The 27,024-nt window shown below is 36.6% G+C and overlaps 1 protein-coding gene and 1 long non-coding RNA gene across 4 annotated transcripts in view; one reads left to right on the top strand and one right to left on the bottom strand.

Annotated features, from left to right (window-relative positions):
- The first annotated feature begins 6,354 nt into the window (after nt 1–6,354).
- The window catches only part of LOC140726210 (uncharacterized), a 60,372-nt gene continuing 39,702 nt past the window's right edge, over nt 6,355–27,024 (top strand). For both annotated transcript variants that reach the window (XR_012098597.1, XR_012098596.1), the window contains exons 1-2: nt 6,355–6,470; nt 22,483–22,552. This is a non-coding gene — a long non-coding RNA (uncharacterized lncRNA). The remainder of the gene's footprint in view (nt 6,471–22,482; nt 22,553–27,024) is intronic.
- The window catches only part of nsd2 (nuclear receptor binding SET domain protein 2), a 99,111-nt gene continuing 90,222 nt past the window's right edge, over nt 18,136–27,024 (bottom strand). For both annotated transcript variants that reach the window (XM_073042276.1, XM_073042275.1), the window contains exons 21-23: nt 26,573–26,679; nt 24,713–24,914; nt 18,136–21,829 (exon numbers count right to left, since the gene is read on the bottom strand). In XM_073042276.1, the coding sequence (XP_072898377.1) occupies nt 21,543–21,829; nt 24,713–24,914; nt 26,573–26,679 (596 nt within the window). In that variant the 3' untranslated portion in view covers nt 18,136–21,542. The remainder of the gene's footprint in view (nt 21,830–24,712; nt 24,915–26,572; nt 26,680–27,024) is intronic.

Raw genomic sequence — 27,024 nt, 5'->3', positions numbered from 1 at the left:
GCCTCTTCTTCACATATTCTACCAGTGTATTGTCTTCTATGTGGCTGATGCCAACAGACTCAAAAAAACTGAGTAGAAAGGCTGTCTCAGATATAGGAGTCAAACTGGACACACTGGAGTTTGTGGTAGAACAAAGGACCTGATAGAAAATACTGGCAATTCTGGACAATGATTCTCACCCTCTGCATGCCACCTTCTCGAGGAGTACTTTTAGTAATAGACTAAGACAACTGTGCTGCTCTAAAGAGCACTATGTAAGGTCATTCTTACCCTTGGCCATTTGGCTCCATTATGAGTCAACCTAGAGCCAGACAAGTGATGACCCCCTCCTGTTAGACTGAGGTAACTTATTTTTTATTTGTTCTTACTTCTCTTCTAATATTTGTATATTTTTGCACTTGTAATGCTACTGTGACACTGTAATTGCATTTGGGATCAATAAAATATCTATCTATCTTTGATTTCTGACATCAATATGGTGCCAACATAAAACATATTATCCCTGTCCCTGTCAGTATTTTGAAGGGATCATTTCCCCTGCATAGAAACATAGAAAACCTACAGTACAATACAGGCCCTTAGAACTACCTAGGCCTACCCATAGCCCTCTATATTTCTAAGCCCCATGTATCCATCCAGGAGTCTCTTAAAAGACCCTATTGTTTCTGCCTCCACCACCACCGCTGGCAACCCATTCCACACACTCACCACTCTCTGCGTAAAAAAACTTTCCCCTGACATCTCTACTGTACCTACTTCCAAGCACCTTAAACTATGCCCTCTCATGCTAGCCATTTCAGCCCTAGGAAAAAGCCTCTGACCATCCACACGATCAATGCCTCTCATTATCTTGTACACCTCTATCAGGTCACCTCTTATCCTCTGTTGCTCCAATGAGAAAAAGCTGAGTTCACTCAACCTATTCTCATAAGGCACGCTCCCCAATCCAGGCAACATCCTTATAAATCTCCTCTGCACCCTTTATATGGTTTCCATATCCTTCCTGTAGTGAGGCAACCAGAATTGAGCACAGTACTCGAAGCGGGGTCTGACCAGGGCCCTATATAGCTGCAAAATTACCTCTTGGCTCTTAAACTCAATCCCACGATTGAAGGCCAATGCTTTCTTAACCACAGAGTCAAACTGCGTAGCAGCTTTAAGTGTCCTATGGATTCGGACCCCAAGATCCCTCTGATCCGCCACACTGCCAAGAGTCTTGCCATTAATGCCATATTCTGCCATCATATTTGACATACCAAAATGAACCACCTCACACTTACGAGGAAATCTGCAGATGCTGGAAATTCAAGCAACACACACAAAATGCTGGTGGAACGCAGCAGGCCAGGCAGCATCTATAGGGAAAAGCACTGTCGACGTTTCGGGCCGAGACCCTTTATCAGGATACCTCACCCTTATCTGGGTTGAACTCCATCCTCTACTTCTCAGCCCAGTTTTGCATCCTATCAATGTCCCGCTGTGACCTCTGACAGCCCTCCACACTATCCACAACATTCCCAACCTTTGTGTCATCAGCAAATTTACTAGCCCATCCCTCCATTTCCTCATCCAGGTCATTTATAAAAATCACCAAGAGTAGGGGTCCCAGAACAGATCCCTGATGCACACCACTGGTCACCGACCTCCATGCAGAATATGACACGTCTATAACCACTCTTTGCCTTCTGTGGGCAAGCCAGTTCTGGATCCACAAAGCAACGTGCCCTTGGATCCCATGCCTCCTTACTTTCTCAATAAGCCTTGCATTGGATACCTTATCAAATGCCTTGCTGAAATCCATATACAGTACATCTACCGCTCGACCCTCCTCTGTGTGTTTAGTCACATCCTCAAAAAATTCAATCAGGCTCATAAGTCACAATCTGCCTTTGACAAAGCTATGCTGACTATTCCTAATCATATTATGCCTCTCCAAACGTTCATAAATCCTGCCCCTCAGGATCTTCTCCATCAACTTACTGAAGTAAGACTCACTCGTCTATAATTTCCTGGGCTATTCCTACTCCCTTTCTTGAATAAGGGAACAATACCTGCAACCCTCCAATCCTCCAGAACCTCTCCCGCCCTCATTGATGATGAAAAGATCACTGCCAGAGGCTCAGCAGTCTCTTCCCTTGCTTCCCACGGTAGCCTGGGGTACATCCCATCTGGTCCCGGTGACTTCTCCATCTCCCTCGTCGACAAGCACTCCTTGCAGCACCTTCTCATGCCAATGTGGGAGATGCAACACCTCATTAAACTCTTCCTATCTTCCAGGGACACTAGCACTCTTTCCTCCTCCCACACCCCCCACCCTTCCCCCATTCCCAGGTTATTCTCTGCTCCACATATTTTCAATGTAAGGCATGTCTCTCCATTAGTAAAATAGAGATTGGGTGACTACCTTGAGTTGTTGCAAGAACTTCTTGTACCATTTCATGTATCACAAAATGATAGATCCAGTGAGCCCTTTCTTTTGTACTCAATTTGCACTCCACTTATTCTAATAGCAACAAACTGTACAAATATAAAAGAAGAAATAATAATAATAATAATAATAATAATAATAATAATAATAATAATAATAATAAATAAGCATCACCCTGATTCTCATCCAAACTTGCAAATTCCTGATAATAAGTGACTATTTCTTCACACCAAAATTTACTATCCTGGTGTTGAACATCATATCTCTGGCAATAATTTGCACATTCTGCAAGTTTATTAACATTCTCTTGTGGTTTGTTGGGTTCTTCTTCAGAAATGACTTTTGTTTCGCCTCATATCCCAGCCCACAACTTTTGGTATGATCTACAAATTTAGAAATTGTGGTCTTGATCTGTTACTGAAAGTTGTTAACCTCAATGATCCTAGCACTGATGATAGAAAAGTACCACTAACCACTTTTTACAGGTGATAGCTTCCCTCTGCTCCCACTCCCTGTTCTCTGTCCTGACTCCATTCTGTGACCCTTACTAATCGATTTTTGGTGACTTATTAGCCCCCTCTGTGGCATCATCATTGTCTATGTTCTCTATTACCTCTTATGCGAGGCTTAGAGGGGATTCTACTGTATTTCTCTTATTGAGCTTTAATTCCCTGGAACATGTTCTATTTGCAATCCCTTTTATCTACTGAGTATTCAGTATTTTCTTTACATTTTAGGATATTCCCCTGTCAGTTTAAACATTTTTTCATTTTCAACTTCATTACCATTTTATCTTGGCAATTTGTTTCATCATGTCAAAACCAGCTTTCTTCCGGTCTATCTTGGTTTTCATCAAACTAATGTTCTTTTTTAACATTTAAAAGCAAACCACTATAACATATTGTTTGGATTCATTCAGCATTACTAAATTCTAACTTGATAACATTGAAACAAAGAGATTTGAGCTGGAGACATACATATGTGTTTTGTTATTTTCAAGCTCACACATTTTGCAGTCTAAACACACAATCTCCTTTGCCATGTCTTAAAATGTATTTTCACTTATGAAATAGGTAAATTATTCAAACATTATTTGAATAAATTATAATTTATTTAATTAAGGCATAAATTGAACATCGTACGTTATTGTTTCCCATTCCCATTTTAGAAGAATAAAATTTATAATACTCAACCACTAATGATCCTGGAGTACAGGCATAGCGTAATTTCCTTGCTTAATAAAATGCTGTACATAAACACCAGACATTCTGCAGATGCTGGAAATCCAGAGCACTACATACAAAATGCTGTAGGAACTTGTCAGGCAGTATCAATGGAGGGGAATATACAGTCAATGATTTAGGTCGAGGCCTTTCATCAGCTCTGGAAAAGAAGGGAGCAAATGCCAGAATAAGGTGGTGGTGGGAGGGAGAGGTGGTCAAGCTGGTAAGTGATAGGTGAGACCAGTTGAAATGGAAGGTGGAGGAGGGGAATGAAGTGAGAAGCTCAGGTAATTGGTGAAAGAGGTAAAGAGTGAAGAAGAAACTGGATAAGAGAGACCAATGGACCACAAGAGAAAGAGAATGAGGAGGGGCACCAGAGGGAGGTGAGGGATAAGAGGAGAGCCAGAATGGAGAATAAATAAAGAAAGAAGTGGGATGGGGAAGAAATCACTGGAAATCAGAGAAATCGATGTTCATGCCGGCAGGTTGAAGGCCCAGATGAAATACGAGGTGTTGCTGCTCCAACTTGTGTGTGGCCTTGGCCCGAAATATCCACTGTTGATTCTCCTCATTAATCGAGAATGTGTGGAGCAGGTTAAGACCTACAAGTATCTGGGAGTACAGTTAGACGAGAAGCTAGACTGGACTGCCAACACAGATGCCTTGTGCAGGAAGGCACAGAGTCGACTGTACTTCCTAAGAAGGTTGGCGTCATTCAATGTCTGTAGTGAGATGCTGAACATGTTCTATAGGTCAGTTGTGGAGAGCGCCCTCTTCTTTGTGGTGGCGTGTTGGGGAGGAAGCATTAAGAAGAGGGACGCCTCACGTCTTAATAAGCTGGTAAGGAAGGCGGGCTCTGTCGTGGGCAAAGTACTCGAGAGTTTAACATCGGTAGCTGAGCGAAGGGCGCTGAGTAGGCTACGGTCAATTATGGATAACTCTGAACATCCTCTACATAGCACCATCCAGAGACAGAGAAGCAGTTTCAGCGACAGGTTACTATCGATGCAATGCTCCTCAGACAGGATGAAGAGGTCAATACTCCCCAATGCCATTAGGCTTTACAATTCTACCGCCAGGACTTAAGAACTTTTTAAAAGCTATTATTAATGCTTTTTGAGATAGTGATTTAGATGCATATCATATTTTTTACTGAGTTAAGTATTGTATGTAATTAGTTTTGCTACAACAAGTGTATGGGACATTGGAAAAAAGTTGAATTTCCCCATGGGGATGAATAAAGTATCTATCTATCTATCTATCTATCTATAGATGCTGCCTGACTTGCTGAGCTTCTCCAGAATACTACATGTATGTATTAATAAAATCCCAGTTAAAGCTAGCGTATAATAAAAAAAATGGAATGCTGTAATGGATCCAATCAGAAGATAAGGTATTGTTTGTTGGCCTTGCATTGAGTTGAGTTTGGTCTTCGCACTCTTCCTTTATTTCGGATGAGATTGAGACGTGAAAGTAGATGGAGAATTAAACTGACAGGCAATTGTAAACTCAACATTGCAGACTGAATTGGTATCATGAGGAGTGGAATGGTATTGGTGGAACTGAGATGGTGAACCTGAGGGCAATGGTCAATGGTCCCTTCGGAGTGCGTGAAGCGAGATCATTCCAGTGCTGAAGTCATGTTGAAAGTGTCAGAAACTACAGAAGATTGATTGAATGTAGATGTTGAGGACAAAAAACCTTATCTTTGTATTGTTCTGCAAGAAAGTGAGTTAGATTAGAAATGTAGGAAAAATTGAATTGCTGAGAATTTATCCATTTATAGTAAAGAATAAAACATAGTTCTGCTAAAATAAAGTTCAAAAGCACTGCTGTGGATAATGGCATCATATCAGAATAGAAATGATGCCATTATCTTAGTATTGAATATATATATATATAGGTAATAACATTCTTGAAGCCGGAATTTAACACTGGAGCCTTATGTGAATTAAATATTACAAATTATTTGAATTTGTGGTTGGTCTATTGAATTAAGTGGATTCCCCCCCCCCCCATTGGAATAGTACATTCATGATTCCTCCTTGTCTCTTTAACTATCAACATTTTCCCCTGGAAATTGTAGGTAATTTTTTCCTTATACACCAGCTTAGTCTTTCTACCATTTATAATCTAGTGAATTAGAATATGCCAGTGCTGGTCATATAATCTCAAATATAAGTCGCTACCTTAATTACACAGGAGTATGCCTCCCCCACTCCTCTTGTCCCAAAGTGATTTGTAGAAGCCAGCAGTTCGTTGTGGGTGCCCAGTGGAGATCTTCCAGAATGGTGTTTGATGTTCACCTGGCTGTCCTTGTTTGAAGACTAGGTGTAATTTTCAGTTTCCTAGAAGGTTGTGGGTGGAAAACTGGAACTGGGACAGTCTGTCTCTTCCTCACAGGGGCCTGGAATGTGACTTAAACTTGGAAAATTCACACAGAGTCAATAAACTGCCAACTAAGTTGAGATGCAGAAAAATGAGATATTTGTTACAGACTATTTTTGCCTCATTTGCGCACGTTAATTCACAAAGCTAAATTGATTATTTACTGAATATTCTAAACGTACTTTTTTTTTACTTATTTGTTTGTTTAATTTAGATTGCTGTGGAATATTTTGTATTGTTATTCTCTAGACTACAAATCCCAGCATACCTAGCATTGTCTGTAAGGAGCTGGGGCGGATTGGTTTAACTTCCTCTTCCTATGACAGCTGGCCTTGACTTCTGGGATGCTCTGTAATCAGCATTGAGGTACTTTTGTTTGTGGAGACATTCCTGGTTAGAAGGAGGCTCACCACCAAGCTTTCAAGAAGAAGGTAATTGTTTTAAAATCTGTTTCTTCTCTTTCTCTAATCTACACACACAATTCTTCTTTTTCTTTGTTTCTTTCCATGTTTAACAAATTTTGTGGCCTTCTCCACCTTATGGCAGAAGTAAACCCATCTGAACTTATACTTTATGCTTTAAAATTACTGATTTTTGCAGCATGGCTACACAGTGACAATAGATTTTAAATGTTCAAAAGTTAATGGACAGGTTTTGCATGGTTTATCTTGGAGGAAAACATAGTATCTTATGTTAATATTGTCTGTGATTTGGCAAAATTGAATATATCCCAGTGTGTACAATTTTGTCACCTGGAAACGAGACATGATTTGAAGTTCACCTCAATTGCTGAGTTACTATCTGAGGTATCTATTTATGCTCAATTAGTTCCGTATACATTATATCAATAATGGGTATTTAAATTTACATTTCATTCTATTTTTCCATCCATTACCTTCTGGGGTGACAGCTGTTTGAATGTGAATCTACAGGTGTTATACACCTGTATCTTGTTAGAAGCTAGCTGTAGGATTAGAGATCAGTCTGTATCATTCTTGGTATAGATGGACTTACTACCTATTCGGTTTTAAGCAATTCATATTTTAAAGAATGGAACATTATTTTTTCTATCTGCAGAAATCACTTGACCTGCTTAATAATTCCAGCATTTGATTAAAAAATCAGTTATCTAGCATTGACAGTATTTTATTTTGGATTTTTTTTTCTCTGATTGATTATGTAGTGTTCTGAATAGTGAATCTTTTCCCAAAAATACATTAGCAGGACATTTTTAAACAGGTGTGTGAGTGGGTCATTTAGTCCGTTGAACTTGTTATTTAGCAATATATTCACTTTGATTTTGTATCCTTTACAATCCTAAATTTGTGTCAGTGACAGCTTCCTCTTAAATATTGTGAGAGTGCCAGATTTCCACTACTGTTTGCATGAATGTGTTCTATTATCACAAATGGCTTAATGGAGTTTAAAGGTACAACCCCTTATTAAGGACTTTCTTACCAAAAGCAAATAATTTCTCCTGTTACCCTATTAAATACATTTTAACAGGGTGATTTTCTTTGAAGTGTCATATTCAAACACCTCGATTAAACTATGTTCATAGGAATACAAGCCATCCATCCACCTCCAAAGCCACTTTTATACAGATGTTATCTAACACATCTGCCAATTACATCGTAACCCATTAATTCTATAGGTTGCTTCTAGTTTCATGTTATATGTTTTATTGAATGCTTGCTGAAAGTACTTTCAAAATATCCAGAGACACTTCTATCTCGTGTAAGTTACTAATTCTAAAAACTCAACTATGTTCAGTAGACACCACTGCACATCACAAATTTGATGATCTGATCAATGTACTAGTTGAAATGCTTGGTATACCTAATAATAAATTCTACTAACTTCTTCATAGCAGACATTAAACTGTCTAAAAATTGTATATGTCTCCTGCTATTCTGAAATGATAAGGAAAGCAACTGTTTTCTTGATCAAGGGGATAATTACTGAATTGGGAAGTTTTGGAAGATCTTTGTTGTGGTTTTCTCAGCCAGGTATAATACACGAATATTGAAACCATCTCGAATTTCTCCATCTGTAGTCTCTTTATTTTCTTTGTCACCTTTGTATATTGTAAATCTATGAAATTCCTTTGTATGATTTAATTTTGGTAATTCTATATTGATATTTATTTTATACTCATCAACCAATATTTAAAAAATTGTATTGGTAGAGCTTGTAGAGCTGGCTTTACATACCTTGTTTCAGTAGATGTCATTGAGCATCTTCCTTTGTTTATCTGTGGTTTCATCCATTTATAGTCAGTTCAATTTATTGCCCACTTCTGCTTTAGCAAGAGTGCCTTATCCAAATATAAAAATATAATTTATGATTCACCTACTACCTCTCACATAGATTCAGTTATACAGCACAAAACAGGCCCTTCAGTCCAACTTGTCCACGCTGACAAAAATACCCATCAACGTTAATCCATTTGCCCAAGGTGCTTTAAACCTTTCTTGTCTGCATATCTGCTCATACATATTTTAAATGCTTTACTTGTACCTGCCTCCACCATGTCTTCTGGTAGATTATTCCTCATACTTGTCCCTTAGACCACCTTTAACTCTTTCCCCTCTACATTTAGGATCCCCTACATTGGGAAAAAGACAGTGACTATCTACCCTATCTGTTCCTCATATCGTTTATAAACCTTTATACTAGGTCACCTCACAGCCTCCTGTGCTCCAGGCCTGTCCAATCTTTTCTTAATTACCTCAGGCTCTCCAGTCCAGGCAACATCTCTGTGAATCTTTTTTGCACCCTCTCTAGCTTAATTACATCAGAACTGTACATAATACGCCAAATGTGATTTAACCAACATTTTGTGCAACTAAGTTGATGTCTCAAATCTTGATTTCAGTGTCACAGCTGCTGAAGGCAGGCATGCCATGTGCCTTCTTCACTACATCACCACTTCCAGGCAACTATGTACTTGTACCCCTAGGTGTCTCTGTTCAACAACACTTGCCAGAGCTTTGCTGTTCACTACATCCTGGATTGTTGGTTAACGGAAAATGGTACATTTCACAGTATGTTTTAATGTACATGTGATAAATAAATCAGAATCTTAATGTGGCCTGGTTTAACTTCCCAAAGTTTATTACTTAACACTTGCCTGTGTTCAATTCCAATTTGCCATTCCTTTGTCCAATTCCCCAGCCCTAGAGACACTTAATCAAGTGGCATCGACAAAATGGAAGGAGGGTCTGTTTAACCTCTTCCTCCATTTTTTCTGTTTAAGATTTTGATATCATTCATATTTGAAGCTTTATCCCTTTTATTCCAGTCAAATCTATCTTTTATATTTTCTGCCAGGTGTATATTTCACCCGTGGTGCAGCATGTAGGAGGAAAAATTACAAACAAAAATATTTTCTAAAAAAAATCAAATAAATCCTGAATTGCTGCACTATTTTAAAATTTAATATTTTGTGATTTGGTAGCAGAGCTACAAATTAAATCACGATTCAGTTGGCATCTTTGTTCTCCAATGTTGATACAAACACTGTGTTGCTGGAATTGTGTGCGAACGCTTCGGTTCATAATGTATTGGTTTCTTACAGTGGCTTCTGAGATAGCAACCAACACACTATCATTAGATAATTTTGTCACCAATATCCACAACTTTTTTCAATTTTATTTTCATTTGAAAACTATCTGTAGATTTTGTCTTTCACCTCTGAATCAGTGAGATACAGAGGACAAGAAGATTCTGAGGGTGGCAATTAAGCTTTATACTACAGAAACTATAAGGATTATATCTGAGTACCTCTGTTTTTGCTATGATAGAGGGCCAACCTGATTTTTAAAAATATATTTTGGTGTTAAGAGTAGCTTACTTTTGGCACCTTTTAAAGAAATTTGAAATTTATGTACAGCTGAGGTTAATAGATCTGTAGCATAATCCAGAGATTGTTCAAATGTGTACTATTCCTAATATTTCTTATTTCACTTAAAATAAATGATCAGCATTATGTTTCCCTTCTTCATAGCTGGAGGGAAATTAGGCAGGTGGTCAGTGTGTGGTTTTATTCTTCACAGTGCAATAGCTGAGACTAGTTTCAATTGCTCCACATTTGGTAGAATCTGTCCTTAAATAGAGGATAAAAATGGAGGACATTTACAAATGTTTACCTTTCATTGTTTTTACTATTTGTCAGAAGTTATTTACTGCTGGAGTGAGATAACTGTCACCTGCAGTAGATCACTGAAATTGAGGTAGTTTCTGCTCTTATGTGAAATGATGAAGATCATTTCACATAAGAAATGGATGGAGATCATGGGCAAAGGCTGTGAGAACTAAAACCATACTTGGTGACATAGGAGAAATGGATTTATAATTACGTAAAGCCAAACATAGCATTGAGGGAAAACAAAAATTGTGGGGAATACCTTGAAGTAAAATATTGAATGCCATATTTGAAAATGAAAATCTCCAAGATCCTGGTGAACAATTCACTATTTGAATGCTCAGGGCAGAACACTGCGGATAAATTATATATATTTTTTGTAACTGACTTAATTCTTCCAATTAGCACTGAATGGGCTCCTTCTGTTTTTTTGATCTCTACCACAGGTTTTACAGTAAGTGGTGAGAATCATTATCTGTGCTATCTTTCTCAAGTCATATTTAAATTTCCTTGCACAAATAAAGCAACAAATTCAGTTAAGGAATGGCCAATAGGTAAAGCTGTAGCCTTTTCCAGATTATTGTCAGGTACTTAAGATTTGGATTCAGAATGGTTGACTAAATCCTGACAGCATACCAAAGCTCAGTCAATGCCTCATTGGAAATAGCAGAGGATACACACAGTGTTAGTCAAAACTAATTAACTAGAAATAACAACCAATCTTTTCATATATTCTACATTGAAGGATTTATTAATTCTGTTTCAAATCTGAACCCACTTGTCTTATTCAACATTTATGAAGCAGATTTAATTTATTCTTAGATTCATATGAATTTAACAGAAGGCAGCGATTTGATCAGCTGTTCCTGACTAGCACTTTGAAAGAGCACACACGCATTTGCACAACCTTGAATTTGATGATAACCCTGTCATATTCCTGATCTTCAGCTCTATGTCCAATTCTCTTTTTAAAAAAATATTTGTGTAGTGGATTTCTCCCATCTTTTTCTAGGTGGACATTCCACAACTCAATAACTGAGGGATAAGGGAAAAGTGTGAGGGTAATATTTATTCTTCTGTTGATTATTACCCATTCACACAAGGCAATAGTTCTATTTTAATCTAAACTTCTGAATATGAGATCTTTGGGTAGTTCTCAACCTTCTCTGATCCTGAAGGGAAGTCTGCAATGAGATCCCACAACCGAGGTGATTATTGACTCATATGTCTGGAATTATCTTTCTTGTGCTGGCTATGACCAGCCACTGGAGAGTTGTTCCCTTCATTCCCATTGCCTTCAAAAGTACTATGGTTCTTTGTCATGGTCAGTTACTCTTCTAGCCTTTGTAATTCAGTTTTCATCTCCATTTTGAACTAAAGCTGCAATGAAGCCAGGAGCTTAATGGTCCTGGTTAAAACCCAAAATCAAGCATTTATATGATTATTAAGTATCACTTGAAACGACTATCAATAACACCTTCTAGCCATTTCTGATACACAACAGAATGTGTCAGTAAGTGGTCAAGTTGGATGTTTGGCTTAATGTGCTTGCTTTGTTAGATGGATACCAGCATTAGAGCTGTAATGAAACCATGATCATGTCCTTGTCACCATAGGAGTATTGTTGATCTAGTCCAGTTTCTTGAAATTGCATCCTCTGAATCAAATTTTCTGAAAATTTGTTTCTGTAATAATGGGATTGATCCCTGAGAGGGGCCCAGATAGAAATTCCAGGCTGAATGTGGCTGCAAATGCTGTCCTTGCTTTTGCTTATGGGGCTCTACTATTGTTAAGAATGAGGATGTTCACGGAGCTGCCTCTTAGTAACTTTTTAAATTGTCTACTACCATTGTGATTAGATTTGGCATGATAGTATTTTGATTTGACTTACTGTGTGATCGTTAGCAGTAAAATGCTGTTTACCTTGTGAATTTGACTTTAAAACATAAAAGGCTGGTGGTTCCACATTGTAGTAGGACTGGTTATCTGTCTCAATGAACATACAAGACTTGAAGGATATCCTCTGTAGATGGGGCTTCCACCATTATTATCATGGATACATAATCTCTAATTGGTAGATTGCAGGCAAAGCAAAGTTATTCAAGACTTATAACTTGAGCAGCTAATCTCACTTTCTGCACATCTAAGTGCCATGTTTCCACATAGAACTATGGAGTGACTCAATTGGCTTATTTTGGTAATTAATCCTTTGTTGTCACTATTGAAGATCTAATCATCAAAATATTAAATTGTAAAAATCTAGGTGATTAACCTAAACAATTTCAAGGCCTGTTCTCTGAAAGACATAAATATTGTTATATTTTAACTGAAAACAATCCATGACATCAATGTAAAATAGAGCAGAAATTACCATCAGGTGGTGTGCCAACTGCATTAATATTAACATTTCTATTACCTAATGATATACTCTTTGTGACAGTGATCCTGCATCTTGATTTTGTTTTATGTTGGCTTAATGCTCCAACTTTGACTTATCCCCTGAGCTCATCTAAGGAATTATCTGCTGCTGGTTCTTCTGTTGTTATCCAGCGAAGTGCACTCCCTGATTGTTGAAGAATAAATTTTAAATTCTTCATTTTAACACTTCTGAGATGTTCTTTTCCTGTAACACAGTGTTAAGTATTGTAACATATTTTACTATTAAGAACTTTGTGTAATCAAACAATTTTACAGTTATGAGAGTGCACCAATCAAGAAAAGTTTTAAGATTTCCCCAAGGTTAGAATGGTAGTGAAGTTGCAGGTTAAAATTGCCATTATGTTCTTCTTGGGCAATCCCATGGGATTGGATTTGCTTCAATTCAAGTGCTGTGGCTTTTAATTTCAATGTGAAATCCACAGACTATGTGGGAAAGAGTAGGTGGATTTGGGAAATGGTACAGTCATCCAGGTGTTTACACTAGGCCTCCAGATTTATTGAAAAGAATTAAGCTTCAATTCCATTATAAATGGCCTTTTTCCATTTTGACTGATAATGGGGCCAGGAATTCTGATAAGCTGGTGGATACCTTGTGCTTTTTAAAGATGGCTTCGAGAACATCCAATATTGATGAAAGAGAAAATAATGTTGGTTTGCTTATCCAGTCTAGGCGACACCATTAGTGAGATTTCTCCAGGGCTTTTGATGATTTTGCTATAGTTGTTTTGGTCTTAAAATTGTACAAGAAGGCTGAGAATGCTGCTATCCAGGTTATGAGCTTTAAACTGAATTTGTTGGCTACACGTTCATCATTAGACAGTCAAAAGATTGCAACAGTCACCATGTCTGCCTTTATTGAGGCTTAGCTGACAAGATTAGAGAGCTAGTCCACAATCTAGTTATAGAGTTTAACCATCAGGAGGGGGAAGGTTCCCCAGGGTCTCATAGTGGACTGTTTTTGTCAAGGGATGGTATCGTAGAATGTAATCAGGATTGTAGAGGGCCCATTCTTTCATAGGTTTCAGTGAATGATCAATACATAGAATGGGTATTGAAGGAGAATTGGTACAGGGTAGTTTTGATAGTAAAATCTGTTTAAATTTCAAACGGATCATGCTGCTTCTAGAAATCTAGACAATTGTTATTTTTGGCCTATTCTGGTTCTGAATTTCTATGGATGTGATCTGAGGGCAACCGTGTAAAAGCAGTAAGTAACATTGATTATTACACATTTGAATAGTTGTTGCACTTGAAGAGCACAGATTTATAGACATTGCCAAAAGATATCAGTGGTGAATCAGAACAGTAATACTCTCCAAAATTAACACAAGGTTTACAATTGGAAATAGTAAGATTACAGAATAGCATCCATCAGGTTAACTGATTTTCAGGCCAGGATAAGGAGAATACAGATGTTGTAATTGTATTCTAGAAAAAGGAAGACTCTCACTCCCTATAAGGGGGTCAGAAATCAGATTATTCACCAGTTTGTATAATAAAACATTCCCAAGGGTTCATTACAATTTTTTAAAAAAGTGAGTGAAGACTAACTTAGGTTTAACTACTTATGAATCTTTTTAATTCAAACTTAATCAAGCTGCAATGAAATGTCCTTGGATTATAATGGATGTCCGAAGGCATTTGGCAAAATGCCTCCTAAGATGTTGGTTAGCTAAAGATGAACCTTAAGATTAGAATACTATTTATTGACCCAGAGAAGAAAGTAAGGAAAACTAGGAGGATATAACTGTGGTTGCAAAAGATTGTAGTGAGGCTGCAGCCTTTTAAGTATAAATTACTTGGATGTTAGGGATGGAATAAATTAGCCTAGTCTGAGAATGATCCTGCAAGTAGTCCATTACAAAAAGTGATAAAAACAAAATTTCATTTCAATGTAAAAAGCTTTCAGTCAAATACTTGGACTTTAAAGATAGAATAGGGTAGTTTCTAAATGGAGAAAAAAATTAGCAGCATGTAAAATGCCCTCAATAGCCACGGAAAATTATAAAGGGCAATATTAAATTAAGCCAGTTAGTTATAGCATAGAAGGTAGGCATGAATTTTTGTTTGTCATGTAGGTTGACCAACAACAGTGAATTGTAAGGGACAGACAGGCTGAATGAAGTTGGGAAATGTTTATTCCCACTGAGAACGCTGGATTTTTTTGAAAAGCTGCAGTTGATTCTCTTTAAATCAATTCTTTAATACTGAGTGAATGACTCGTTTACTGAAAGATGGATATGAGGAAAGTGTATGGTGTTAAATCCAGACATTGAAGTCAGAAAACAAACAATTGATCTTGAGAAATGCTAGATGATCTACTTTGCACCAACAGTGCAGCATTATGCCACCATAGCAGGCATTTCTAAAATGAACTTTAAACCTCACAGATGATTCTATTCTGCCTGCGATTGATCTTAGATACACACTGCATATGTTGCTTGGAAACTAGGTAGTTTTTAAGGACAGACCTTTGATCCATCTCTCACCCCTGTTTACATCATTCCACTGGTGCATTTACAACTTCAAAACACTTTTCTGCCAAGTTCCTTGAAATCCATTTAAAGTTTGTTCCTTCAAGTAATTCCATGAACCTGTCAAAGAAAAAAAAGAGCATTAAGACACTCTATAATGGTCTAGCCTGTTAATTTTATTTGCAAAGTACACATTTTAAACAATCCCTCTTTGCTGTAGCTAACATTTGCCAAAATATTTTGCACCTTACTTTGATTTTTAACCCAAACATTTTGTTGTAAATGAATTAGGCTGGCACATGGTTAGAAATGCAATGAATCGTTGGCTTTTGTACTCCACACTAGTTGCAATAAAAGGATGTTTTGATGCAAGCTTATAGGTGCACCTGTAGTACTGCACATAGCCTTGGCCCCTTATTTAGAGAGGATTTGCTTGTAGAGGCAGTGTAGAAAAGGAGCACTAAGTTGATTTCTGCTGTAAAGGGGATCACTTATAGCCAAATCTAAGTCAGTGCAATCCTAGTGCAATATACTGCAGACAATTGAAAGGTGAGTTAATTGAAAGATTAAGTTGATAAGGTTGTGTATGAAGATGCTTTCTCTTGTGGGGTCTCAAATGTCAGGCAGAGACATGAAGAAATTTGAGGGTTGCAAATTTCTGTAATTCTCTACCCCAGAACTGTTAAGGGAAAATTATTAAATAAACTTAGGGTAGAGGCATTTAAACTGTAAGGTTGGCAAGGGTCATGAGAGTGGGGAAGAAGCTTCTGAAGCTAAGGTTGAATTAGCCAGATCTTGTCAAATGTTGGAGCAGGCCCAAAAGGTGTAATTAGCGTATTCTTAATTTATAAAATTAATTGCTTTAATTATCTTTTTGTAAAGGAACTTTATCATATTCTCTAACTTTCCTTTTGTACCCATCTCCTTCCCATTTACTGAAGCAGCAGCTCAGTGCAATTTTGCCGTCCTTTTGGCATGGATATAATCTATTCTAAGTTATATGAAAGCTGATTAATTTTCTGCTTCAGAAATTGTTTTTGTGTGAGACAGACCATATTAAAGAAAGTTACTAATTATTCTGAGGTCATTGTAATTTCTTCGGTAATGTAAATAAAACATGGGGCTAGCTTTATTTCTATGAATCTGCAGGGGGATTATTCAACTGACAAGCTGTACCAGTTATTCCTAGAAACTAGTCATATGAGCCAGGAAGCTTCTGATGTTTAGTTAATGCCCTTCAATTGTAGCCCAAAACTCAAAAATTTTAATTTATGGGGTGAATCATTATATAAAAAACTTTTCTCCCCTGTAATGTGTTTAGTATACAATGGAAGAAAGACCACCAGATCAACTGGTCTTCAGCATAATCAACCACATTTCAACTACTGTGTGTAGATAAACAATATAAAATGCCTGCCTATGTGCTTTCAGGCGGGAAGAAAATGTGGATCTTTTGAATTTACAGTAATCGAATGAAAGACATGTTACTGGCTCAACTCAGCACTCAATATACTGTGTATTTTTCCAGCTCAGACCACCTAAGAATGCAAGTATAAACTAACCAAAAATGCCCTACATTTCAAATTTAATCACTTTGAATTTCCCACAAAGGTGATGAAAATATTTCTTTATTGACTATTCCTTTTTGAACCTTGTCATACAATTCTTAGTAACTGTACATTTTATCTATCTCATTAAATCTTCTCTTTATCTGTTGGACTATTTTAAAGTAGCTGCATTTTTTTGGACTATGCATTTTTATTAACATTTTCTAAAAACCCTTTCAAGGGAATATGGTGCAAAATAAGGGAGCTATGGTGGTGCACTGGAAAGGGGGGGGGGGAATAAAGAAAATTACTCTACATCTGTCTGGTGTGAAGGGCTTTCATCAAATCAACTTAAAACTCCACAACAGCTCACAATATCAAATGTTAAATACCTTATGAAGATTGAAATCTGTTGTGGTCAGTGCATAGTTCATCTGCCAATGTTAACTTTCTTAAGAGCTCCAGTAGATCTAAATTACAGTCAATAAATGTAGATTATCAGAAAACTTAAATTCAATTAGTGATGCTAGTTAACTGCTACTTTTATATGTACCAAAAGTATTGGCTCCTACCCTTCATTTTGAAAATAAAAGTATCAGTTGGCAGGCTTAGTGATTTGCTGGGTACCAGAGTTAAAATGTAAAAAGTATAAAAGTGGCCCATTTGTAGTGTGTATAATCTGTGATAAACTAGAACTCTTCAGGGTAGACACTCTGATACATTATACGTGTGCTAGTTCTTTGGAAGAGCTACCTTTTCCAATATACCTGTACACTCACAAATATTTCCTTAATTGTTTATTTTTTGATTTCTTCCTACCACATCTTCCAAGGACATATCAATGGATTAAGATTTCCCTTTTGCACTGGTACTTCAGTCACCTTAAATTTGTCCTGTTGCTATAACTCTGTATTAACAGTTTCTCCTTACCTCTAAAAAGCTCCTTCACTATTGAGCACTTTAAATCTTCCCTTATCATTCTCTACTTAAAAAAAACACTATTCCAATTTCTCGAGTCGCTTCCCTTGATAGCATTCTGGAATATTTTTGCTTCCCTTTAAGGTCTTGATATTTATCTCAAAGTTTGTAGAATTGGATGCATTACCTCAGTTGGAGGGTAAGCACCAGTCAATATGTAGCACAATTACCTAGATTTTTTGTTCAAATTCCCAATTCTGTTCCTAAAACAATTGTATTCTTTGATTTGTGCCAACTCTCATTCACTTTTCCAAACTGCATCACTTCATATCTTTCTATATTGAATTTCTGACATATATGCCTATTTCAAATCCATCTTTACCACAAGATTTACTATTCATGTCATCGTTTAGTACATTGTTGGAACTACAAATTCTTCTGGCTCAATTTCATTTATACTAAAAAAGGAGCAATGGTTCAGAAGGTAAGATTAAAAAAAACAAATCCCATCTTCATGGTAAGTTTGTACTTGGTCACGAAGTCAGACTTCTAGTTAAATGATGGGTTGCAATTCTAGGTATCCAAGTCTTTTAATACAAAACTTAAAAAATAAAATCTTGTTGAGGTGTGCACAGTCAAAAGCATACAGCAGCTTCAATACGCAATGTCCCATCAATAAGATTATGAATTCAAGACATGTAATTGTTACCTGGTTGATTTAAACATGTACAGATGAGTTGAAGAAATTATACCATAACCCTTTCTAAATAAACCAATTCTTAGTTTCAATTTTGCATAATGATCAAATTGTAAGTTTCAATAACTGGTGAGGTCAAGTCTGTTAAAGTGAAATTAGATCAAGGCAGTAATTTGAACTGCATGCAATGAACTGGCATCCTATTTTAGTGGCAGTAGCTATGCGTGGATTTTGTGCATTGGACAAAGTATCACCCAGAATCACCTAGAGTGAAAGTGAATTTGAAGTCATTTTTCAACCCACAGTTGGTACTATGCAAGATGTATCACAATCAAAATTCCTATCTCTACTCTAATTCCCCGCCCCCATATACTGACCTTGACCTAGTGAAGAATCCTAAAATGGTAAAAGTTAAATGCCTATCTCCTGACTCTTGTCATTTGTGAAATCCAAGACTGATATTGGGTACTTCATCCACATATAAAGAAGGCCATAAACCCAATTTAAGCACCTATTCCAGAAGTCTGATATTATTAATTCCTTAAAAACTGTGCTTCATTGTACCTATTTTTATACCCATAAAATATAGAGACTTGCAAGGCCTTCCTGAGTATTTGCCCTCTGCTCTTACGGGAATCTAATATTTCTCCTCATCAGACAGGTGACAGCAATAGCTTACAACTTGAACTCAACAATCAAGCCATTTTTAATACCTGAGCAAAAAAAAAAGAGAAATCGTACTGGTAACTACTCAGTGCATTACCATGATTCACATTTGCCCAAATTTTCCATCCACTATGAATAGATGATTTCAGGTCTGCTTCTCATGCCAATTGCACATGCACACTTTTAACCATATATTAGATATTGCACATTATGGCCAATGATGATCATGTATATTTGACAGAAGGCTTATTAATCGGCTTAGGTTTAAGGGCATTGTCTCCAGTTTTCAAGTGCCTTGGAACCTGGTTCAGGTTGCTCTGTTGGAGTCTCTAGGGAATCCTAGGACAGCAAAGTCCATTTTTGTGGCACAATAGTGGGACACTTTTATTCCAAAACAACCAAGTACCCTGTAAATTAACTCCAATCAATTCACTCACAGCTGGATTCAAATTAGAAGTACCCATTTCAAACATCTTATACCTCCTTCACCCAGAACTTTCAGAATTTGAAACTATTTTATGGGTATAAGCTAAATTCTACCCATTGAGCTCGCTATATATAAATGCAGCACTTAATTCCCAAGATTTAAATTACTTACTACAAGTCAGTATGCACTGAGTATAAACATTTGCTACACACATAGGGACTTCCTAGAAAGATTTCCTAGAAATTAAATCCTTGGGCAGTATTGCTAAATATGCTAAATGGTCAAATTAGCATGTTCTACTTTGCCTCCAGAATTCATTCTATTCAATGCAATGGAAGTAATTTCAAAGGCAGAATACAATGTGTTGACAATAGCAAGTTGTATATTACAATCAGAGGCTAATTTCCAGGTACACATTTGTACTGTACAACATAGTTATAACAATGTAGCCCCTCACAAGTGAGGGGCATAATTTGAAATTATTTCCAAAGGCATAGAAAATGAAATTCATTGGGTTGTCAGCTGAAAAGTGAACAATGCCACTGAATTCAAAAGTCAGAATCTTTGAATAAATTTGGCTGGATTTCTGATTAATCATTTTGCTAAATTGCACCATGCCAATTCTTTTCCCCCTAATCTTATTATTTCATTGTATTAGGAACATCTCAGTAATTAATGTTAAAAAATGTTCATCTACATAAATGGAAAAGTAACTTTCCAACATGAATTACTGTACAAAATTTTACTGGTGTTGCGGCAGTGTATTAATCTTCTTCCTGTAGCATGCAAACAGAGTTAACCAGGGAAAAGTTCCATTTCCTAATAACCTAACATTCTGTGTGAACTAGTAACAGAGGCTTCAGCTCTGATTTTGAAGATTTAGATTATGTGCTCAGTGAGTCCAAACATCATGATGTAAACTGTAGTAAGAGAAAGAATCCCTACACTGATGCAAGATAACACAATATCGCAGGAATAGGAAATCATGCTCAGTGAGATGCAAACCTGCTCTACCATCATTCAGTCATGAAATACATTTTACTCTCACACCAACCCTATGAATTTCATTTACCATCCCTTAAGGTAGTCTCAATATGAGTAACCACTGCTACTGAATGAAGACACAGGGTAACATTATTGACAATATTCTAATCACACAATAAGATACATTTAAAGCTAACACGACATTCTTTGTTGACATCTGGGATAAATAAACGTAACCACTTAATCTAAAGCCCTCCAATGTGTAATGGACTACTCTTGGACCTTTGCTGGAGCTACAGTGTTATGGGAATAGATGGTGTATAAAATGTTAAAACTAGTAAGATCAAGTTCTGCAAACAATGCCTTGGACAACGTGGAGTTAAATGTTACGTGTCTTGAATCTATATGCAGTTGGTATCTTTATCCTGTGATGTTGCAAGGACAAAATTTTAAAAGATATGGAACCTCTAAAGGATGAACAAGAACAAAAACAAGAGGTAACACATGAACACTAATCTAAACATTTTCAATTAAAGTGAACATGGTCCACAGTTTGGTACATATCTGACTAAACAGAACTTGTATTTGCTGTTATTATAGTTGGTTTAAATAAAAAAAAAACTGACTAGAAAATTTCCAGTAAAAGACCCTCAATTGCTGCATTTACTGGCCGCAGTAATACAGTTTCAGTCCCTGTGGTCACACATTTAACAGTTCAAAAACCCTGAAGATATTTTAAAATGTTGAACATGAGTGATTATGCACTGCAATAATGACCATCAGGGTTACAAAAGGTACTGAACTATCAATGTAAACTACACTAACGCATATAAACACAATGAAGAGCAACTAATAGTGTCATTTTAAGTATCATATTGATAACACTTAATGATTCATAAATGCTATTAATTTCTAGTTTCAATACCAATTTGTATTTTGATCTTTAATTTTTTTCTCCTATTTTCATTGTTCAATAGGAGGAAGATTCCCAGTGTTAATGTAATGCTGTGTAGTTTTGCTGTGCTGGTTGCTGAGTTACGTAGCCACAGTTTTAAGTTATCAGTGCAGATGCAGTTAGGAACTGCTGGAGATGGCTCAGTGGAATCAAGAATGTCCTTTCCTGCAAAGAGTTCTTGTGTGACAATCTGTGAAGAATGTCATTGGTAGTATACATCAATCAACAGTGTCTACAGTTCAAGTAAATTCACTGTGCTTTGTTTACTGGTGTACGATTGCTGGTTTTGGGGTTCTTGGACTCCAATTTAACTGTCTCATTCGGAGAAGGATAGATGTCCAGGTTTTTGCATCGTTCGAGCGGTTCCGCCATGTTGCAGTGGTCATGTTCGCAGCAGCAAGCAAGTCCATCTAACGTGGACTTGAACATTGTACCTTCCTCGTGATCCTTACAGAAAGAATTGGGGCAGAATTGGCAAAATACAACAGACGGCTTTCCACAGACATCACAGTGGTGCCATGGGCATTCCCACTTCCCTAAAAAAAAGATCAAAATATATTAGTAATGTTGCACTGATTAATAGCAATAGATTAAAAAAATTTGATGTCATTTCCAGTTTTATTATCTCACATACAGTTAGACACCCATCCTGCTTTAATGTTCATTTCAACTCAAAATCATGTACATTAATTTATTTTCCCTATCACACAGATTAGTCAGAATGGAAGGTGTGAGCTATAAGTAGCTGCTTAATAAAAATACTAGTTTTAAATTTTGTGTTTGCCAAATGACCTTGCAACCACCAACATTATTCCCTCTTCTCTTTTATTCAAATGATGGGAATTTCTTTACTATCCTGTCTGATCCTCTCACATATTAACATTTCTGATCAACCTTTTAAGTTTCTTAGAATAAACCTTAGTTTACATATTTCCCCTCATCATTTAACCCTTACTCTACATTTCCAATAAGCTTTCACTTCTCTGCCACCCTCCATTCATCAAATGAGGTGTAATGCATTAAATTGCCACTCAACATTCCAGATATTTTCTGTCTTAATCCACAATTTTCTCTTTTGATCTCCAGATGTTTTCCATTACCATCGAGGACACCTTGGTTTATTCTTTTGAGCACTAAGTAACTTAATATTTGCTTATTTGACAACCAATTTACCACTTTTTATCCACAGTACCTATAACGCTGCCCATCTCTGAGTCGTCGTCAGATCTGAATATCTAACCTTACAAAGTGCTATCTATGTAAGTATGGGTGAATAATTGAGATCCTTTAGGGCACAGCTTGTCACACACTGCCATTAATTCTAAATTCTAGTCATTCAGCCTATTTCTTGGCCAAGTCAACGGTTTGCCCTCGATTAAACCAATAGTCTCTTATAACATGCAAGAGATTTCAAACGACTATTTAAGAACAATTCAGAAATCAAGAAAACATGTCAGCCCCCAAGTGCTTTAAGGGATAGAGTTCACAGAACTGATACATCACAACCCATCAAATCCATGGTGGAATTCAGCAGAGAATGCTAAAGTTTGGCATGATGCAAAGTTGCAAAACATTAAAGCAGCCCTTTGACTGGAGAGATGCTGGTAGCCTGGAACCTGATCGGCTACATTTTTTTTTACATGTTTAACAAATCACAACAGTGGAGGGCAAGCAGGGAAACTTGAAAACTATATATCATTCCAGCAAATAATAGTAAATACTGATTCAGGAAGATCACATCTAATTAACCAACTGCCTTGGAGTATTTTAAGAAAGTGACATCTTAAATGAACTGTGGTGTGTTCTGCAATTAGCAAACCACTTTCAGATGATGTTTGTCAAAGTACCGCAAGGAAAATCAAAGGATTAAGTGTTGGATATTCATTTACATCCTTTGTAATTGTTTAAGAAACTGGATGAAGGAAACAGAATAGTTAATTGTTCAAGTATAGAGGCTGTGTATGATCAGGATTGTGGGGTTTTCATTACCAAAATACAAGGAACGGTAAAATTGTTGCACATGCAAAAACTGAGAAACATGTATTTGATGAATAAATGCTGAAATAACATAGGATAAAGTTAAAAGAGACTCAGGTCGATTTACTTTTCAACATAATCTAATAAATCACCTATCAACATGTCTAATACTGTCACATCACAGCAGAAGGGAAAAAAATAAATTGACAAGTCCATATCTTGATCAGCAAGTCCTTTTTATGTGAAAACAAGGAACCTATTTTAAGTAACATATCAGTGCAAGAGGAGTATACAAGCTAATCGAGAAGTCATAGTAGAGAGGGTACAGATGAACTCATTTTAGCTTTGGAAAGAGGCATTGGAGTGATGATCTCATTCTGATAAACACATTGTTACAGTAAGGCAGCAAAACCAAACACACTATAAATTTAATAACAAAGAGGCCACAGATTTAAATAAAGGACAATAAATTATTTATATGAAGAGAACTGTGAAAGCAAGATAATGAAATATGAAAGAAATTGAGATCACTGGGACTGATAGTCATATATTCATGATGGTATACAAGGGTTTGAATGATCTCTGCTGAAAGATTCCATAAACTAAAATAGTGAAACTGTGCAATGGACAAGAGTAGCAAGAATAGTGGTGAAGATCACTTGTCATGTAAACTCTAGGAACACTTGCAGGATTTAAAAAGTTAAGGAATGGTCAATACTTTATGCACCAAATTAAAAGCATAAATAAATGAGTGTATAATGAATTCTGACCAATTTTTGATAAGCTTGCAGACATCTTTTGGTCATAAGATTTAAACGTTCATAAGATTGGTCAGTTTAAATGGTGCTTGAAAAGTGGGATCACAATCCAAAGAAATCCCTAATTATATGTTACAATAATTACCAATTTTTTCCCTATTCAAGAGAATCTATAATGTTGATTTAAATTTATTAACTCATGATCTAGCAACCAACAGGATTTTATTCAGCATTAACAGAATTGTTTTGTTGTTCATTCTTTCACCACCTTATTAACAAGTGAAGGACTTTTCATTCACCACTTTTTCTATAATCCTAAATTCATTGCAGCACAGAAATGCAAAATTCTAAAGGTGCAAATCAACACCATTATTTTAGGGTATCTCTCCAAGTGTCTTGTGAGAAAAACAATGTTTTCTAATCAATAACCTTAATTAATACTTGAGAATATCTTTGCTACCAGAAACAAATGTTATTCAAAAGTCTGCATAATGTACCAGTCTCAGTAAAGTTACTATTCAAAAGGTTTGTCCTGTTGATTAATCTGTTGTTATGATAACTTTGCATCTATTTTGGATTTGATAACCTTCACCTTGTTAACACAATCAAACCTTTTCACAATATTTTATGCAGCAAATAGTGAATGTATACGTTTGAAATCTTCAAAAAATGGGAACTTCATACCAAATGGAGGCTTTGTAAGGCTAAGGCAGGACAAATGATATGCCTTTGAACACGCTTTTCTATCACAGAGTACAAGCTCGCCTCCATCTCTGCAACGGAAGCATTCATCCTCATGTGCTTTTTTCCCTTCATTCTTTGACTTGCGTTTTCGAATTTTCTTTTTCCGCCTTTTTCCTTTATCATCTGAACCATTGCTTGCATTCTAAAATTAAAAATAAACGTTTAGCTTAGATCTGTGTGCTTATTTTATACATAGAATTCAGAAACAAAAAAAAAACCCAGTTTCTAACTACCCATAAACAGTATCACAACAATACAGATAATTTAATATCATTAATTAAGGTCACAAGTTCATGCATTTTATGGGAGGGGTTAGTCCATGGAGTCATTTGTTTCAATAGTTATGAGATTAGAAAATTCAAAATGAACAAAAATTGGTCAGGTTTCTCAAATCTAACCTCCTCCAGATGTTAGTGAATACAAGCATGCATTGGCAGTGCAATATAAGTGAAGTTATAGTCTGTAGTATTCAGCTAGGCAGTTACATAAAACTGCACAGAGCTGTCACTAATGTTCCTCTGAACGCTGGCAATACATCATACAGTGTATATAGAACAGCGCAGGATAGTATAGGCCCTTCAACCCACAATATTAAATCACTTCCTCCAGTCGTTCTAATTTCTTCACAGTATGAGGGGTGATTGATAAGTTTGTGGCCCAAGGTAGAAGGCGTCAATTTTCGAGAACCTGGCACATTTATTTTTCAACATAGTCCCCTCCTACATTTACACACTTAGTCCAGCGGTTGTGGAGCATACAGATCTTGGACCTCCAGAAGGTGTCCACAGCAGGAGTGATTGATAAGTTTGTGGCCTAATATAGAAGGAGATGAGTTATACAGCTCTCGTTACATGCACATGCAGTTCAACTCTTTGAGTGATTATGCATAAAGTTTGAAGTTAATAACTCATTGGGGTGATTGATAAGTTTGTGGCCTAAGGTAGAAGATGAGTTATTAACTTAAAAATTTCTGCATTTTCACTCAAAGAGTTGAACTGCATGTGCATGTAACAAGAGCTGTATAACTCATCTCCTTCTACCTTAGTCCATGAACATATCAATCAGCCCTGCTGTGGACACTTTCTGGAGATCCAAGATCCGTATGCTCCACGACTGCAGGACTAAGTGTGTAAATGTAGGAGTGGGCAATGTTGAAAAATAAGTGTACTAGGTTTTCTAAAATTGACTCCTTCTACCTTAGACCACAAACTTATCAATCACCCCTCGTATTACTTAATTAGAAATTAGACTGAATCAACAATCCGTTTCTGTGTTATCATAATGTAAATTAGTGGAGCACTATAGGAATTGGTGCCTGCTGATCAGTCTTTGCAACATGTATCAAATGTTTTGGATAAATAGGCTGTATTAATTTCTAAGTTTGGATGCGAAAACCAAATTAGATGGGAAAGTAAACTGTTACCAATATTCAGATAGTGGGTACAAAATTGGGACACTGAGAAAGTTATGTAGTGAAATGTGAAATATTATTGTCCTTTGGTAGGTAAAAAAAAACAGGAAATAAGAATTTCTCTTAATTCTGTGACTACAGATGTTGTATTCACTGGATAACTAGGCTTCTCATTTTGCAAATAAATTCAAACACACACCAACATGCCATTATAATAGCAAATGCTATGCTGTTCTTTATTTCAGAAAGATGTGAGTATAAAAGTAATCCTCTTCAATAATTTTCACAACATGCAGTTCTGGTCTCCTTTTAGGTATCTGGTAAAATACAGTATCATCATTGTCGTTTTTTTCCCCAAATGTAATTCTTGGATATGATGATGTTCTTACCTTGGGTCTGACCCCTAGGAAACCACTACAGTTTGGTGCACCACACTTGCATACTGTCTTCTCATTGCCAAGGCAATCTAGGTTATAATTAAAGGTGAGTTCAGTCCCTATGGGATAAAAGCAAAAATATAATCAAGTTAAGACCATTCAAACATGAAGTAAGGAAAAATTTCATTTCAGAAATTTTTTTGGCAAAGACCAGACATATAGACATACTTTATTGATCCTGAGGGAAATTGGGTTTCATTACAGTTGCACCAAGAGTAGAAATACAGCAAAATAAAACCAAAAATAATTAAATAATAAGTAAATTATGCCAAGTGGACATAAGTCCAGGACCAGCCTATTGGCTCAGGGTGTCTGACAGTGCGAGGGAGGAGTTGTAAAGTTTGATGGCCACAGGCATGAATGACTTCCTATGATGCTCAGTGTTCCATCTCGTGGAATGAGAC

The sequence above is a fragment of the Hemitrygon akajei genome, chromosome 4, assembly GCF_048418815.1.
Source record: "Hemitrygon akajei chromosome 4, sHemAka1.3, whole genome shotgun sequence".
NCBI classification, from domain to species: domain Eukaryota; kingdom Metazoa; phylum Chordata; class Chondrichthyes; order Myliobatiformes; family Dasyatidae; genus Hemitrygon; species Hemitrygon akajei.
The sequence above is the reverse complement of the archived record's forward strand: the minus strand, read 5'-3'. Positions and strand labels throughout refer to the sequence as shown.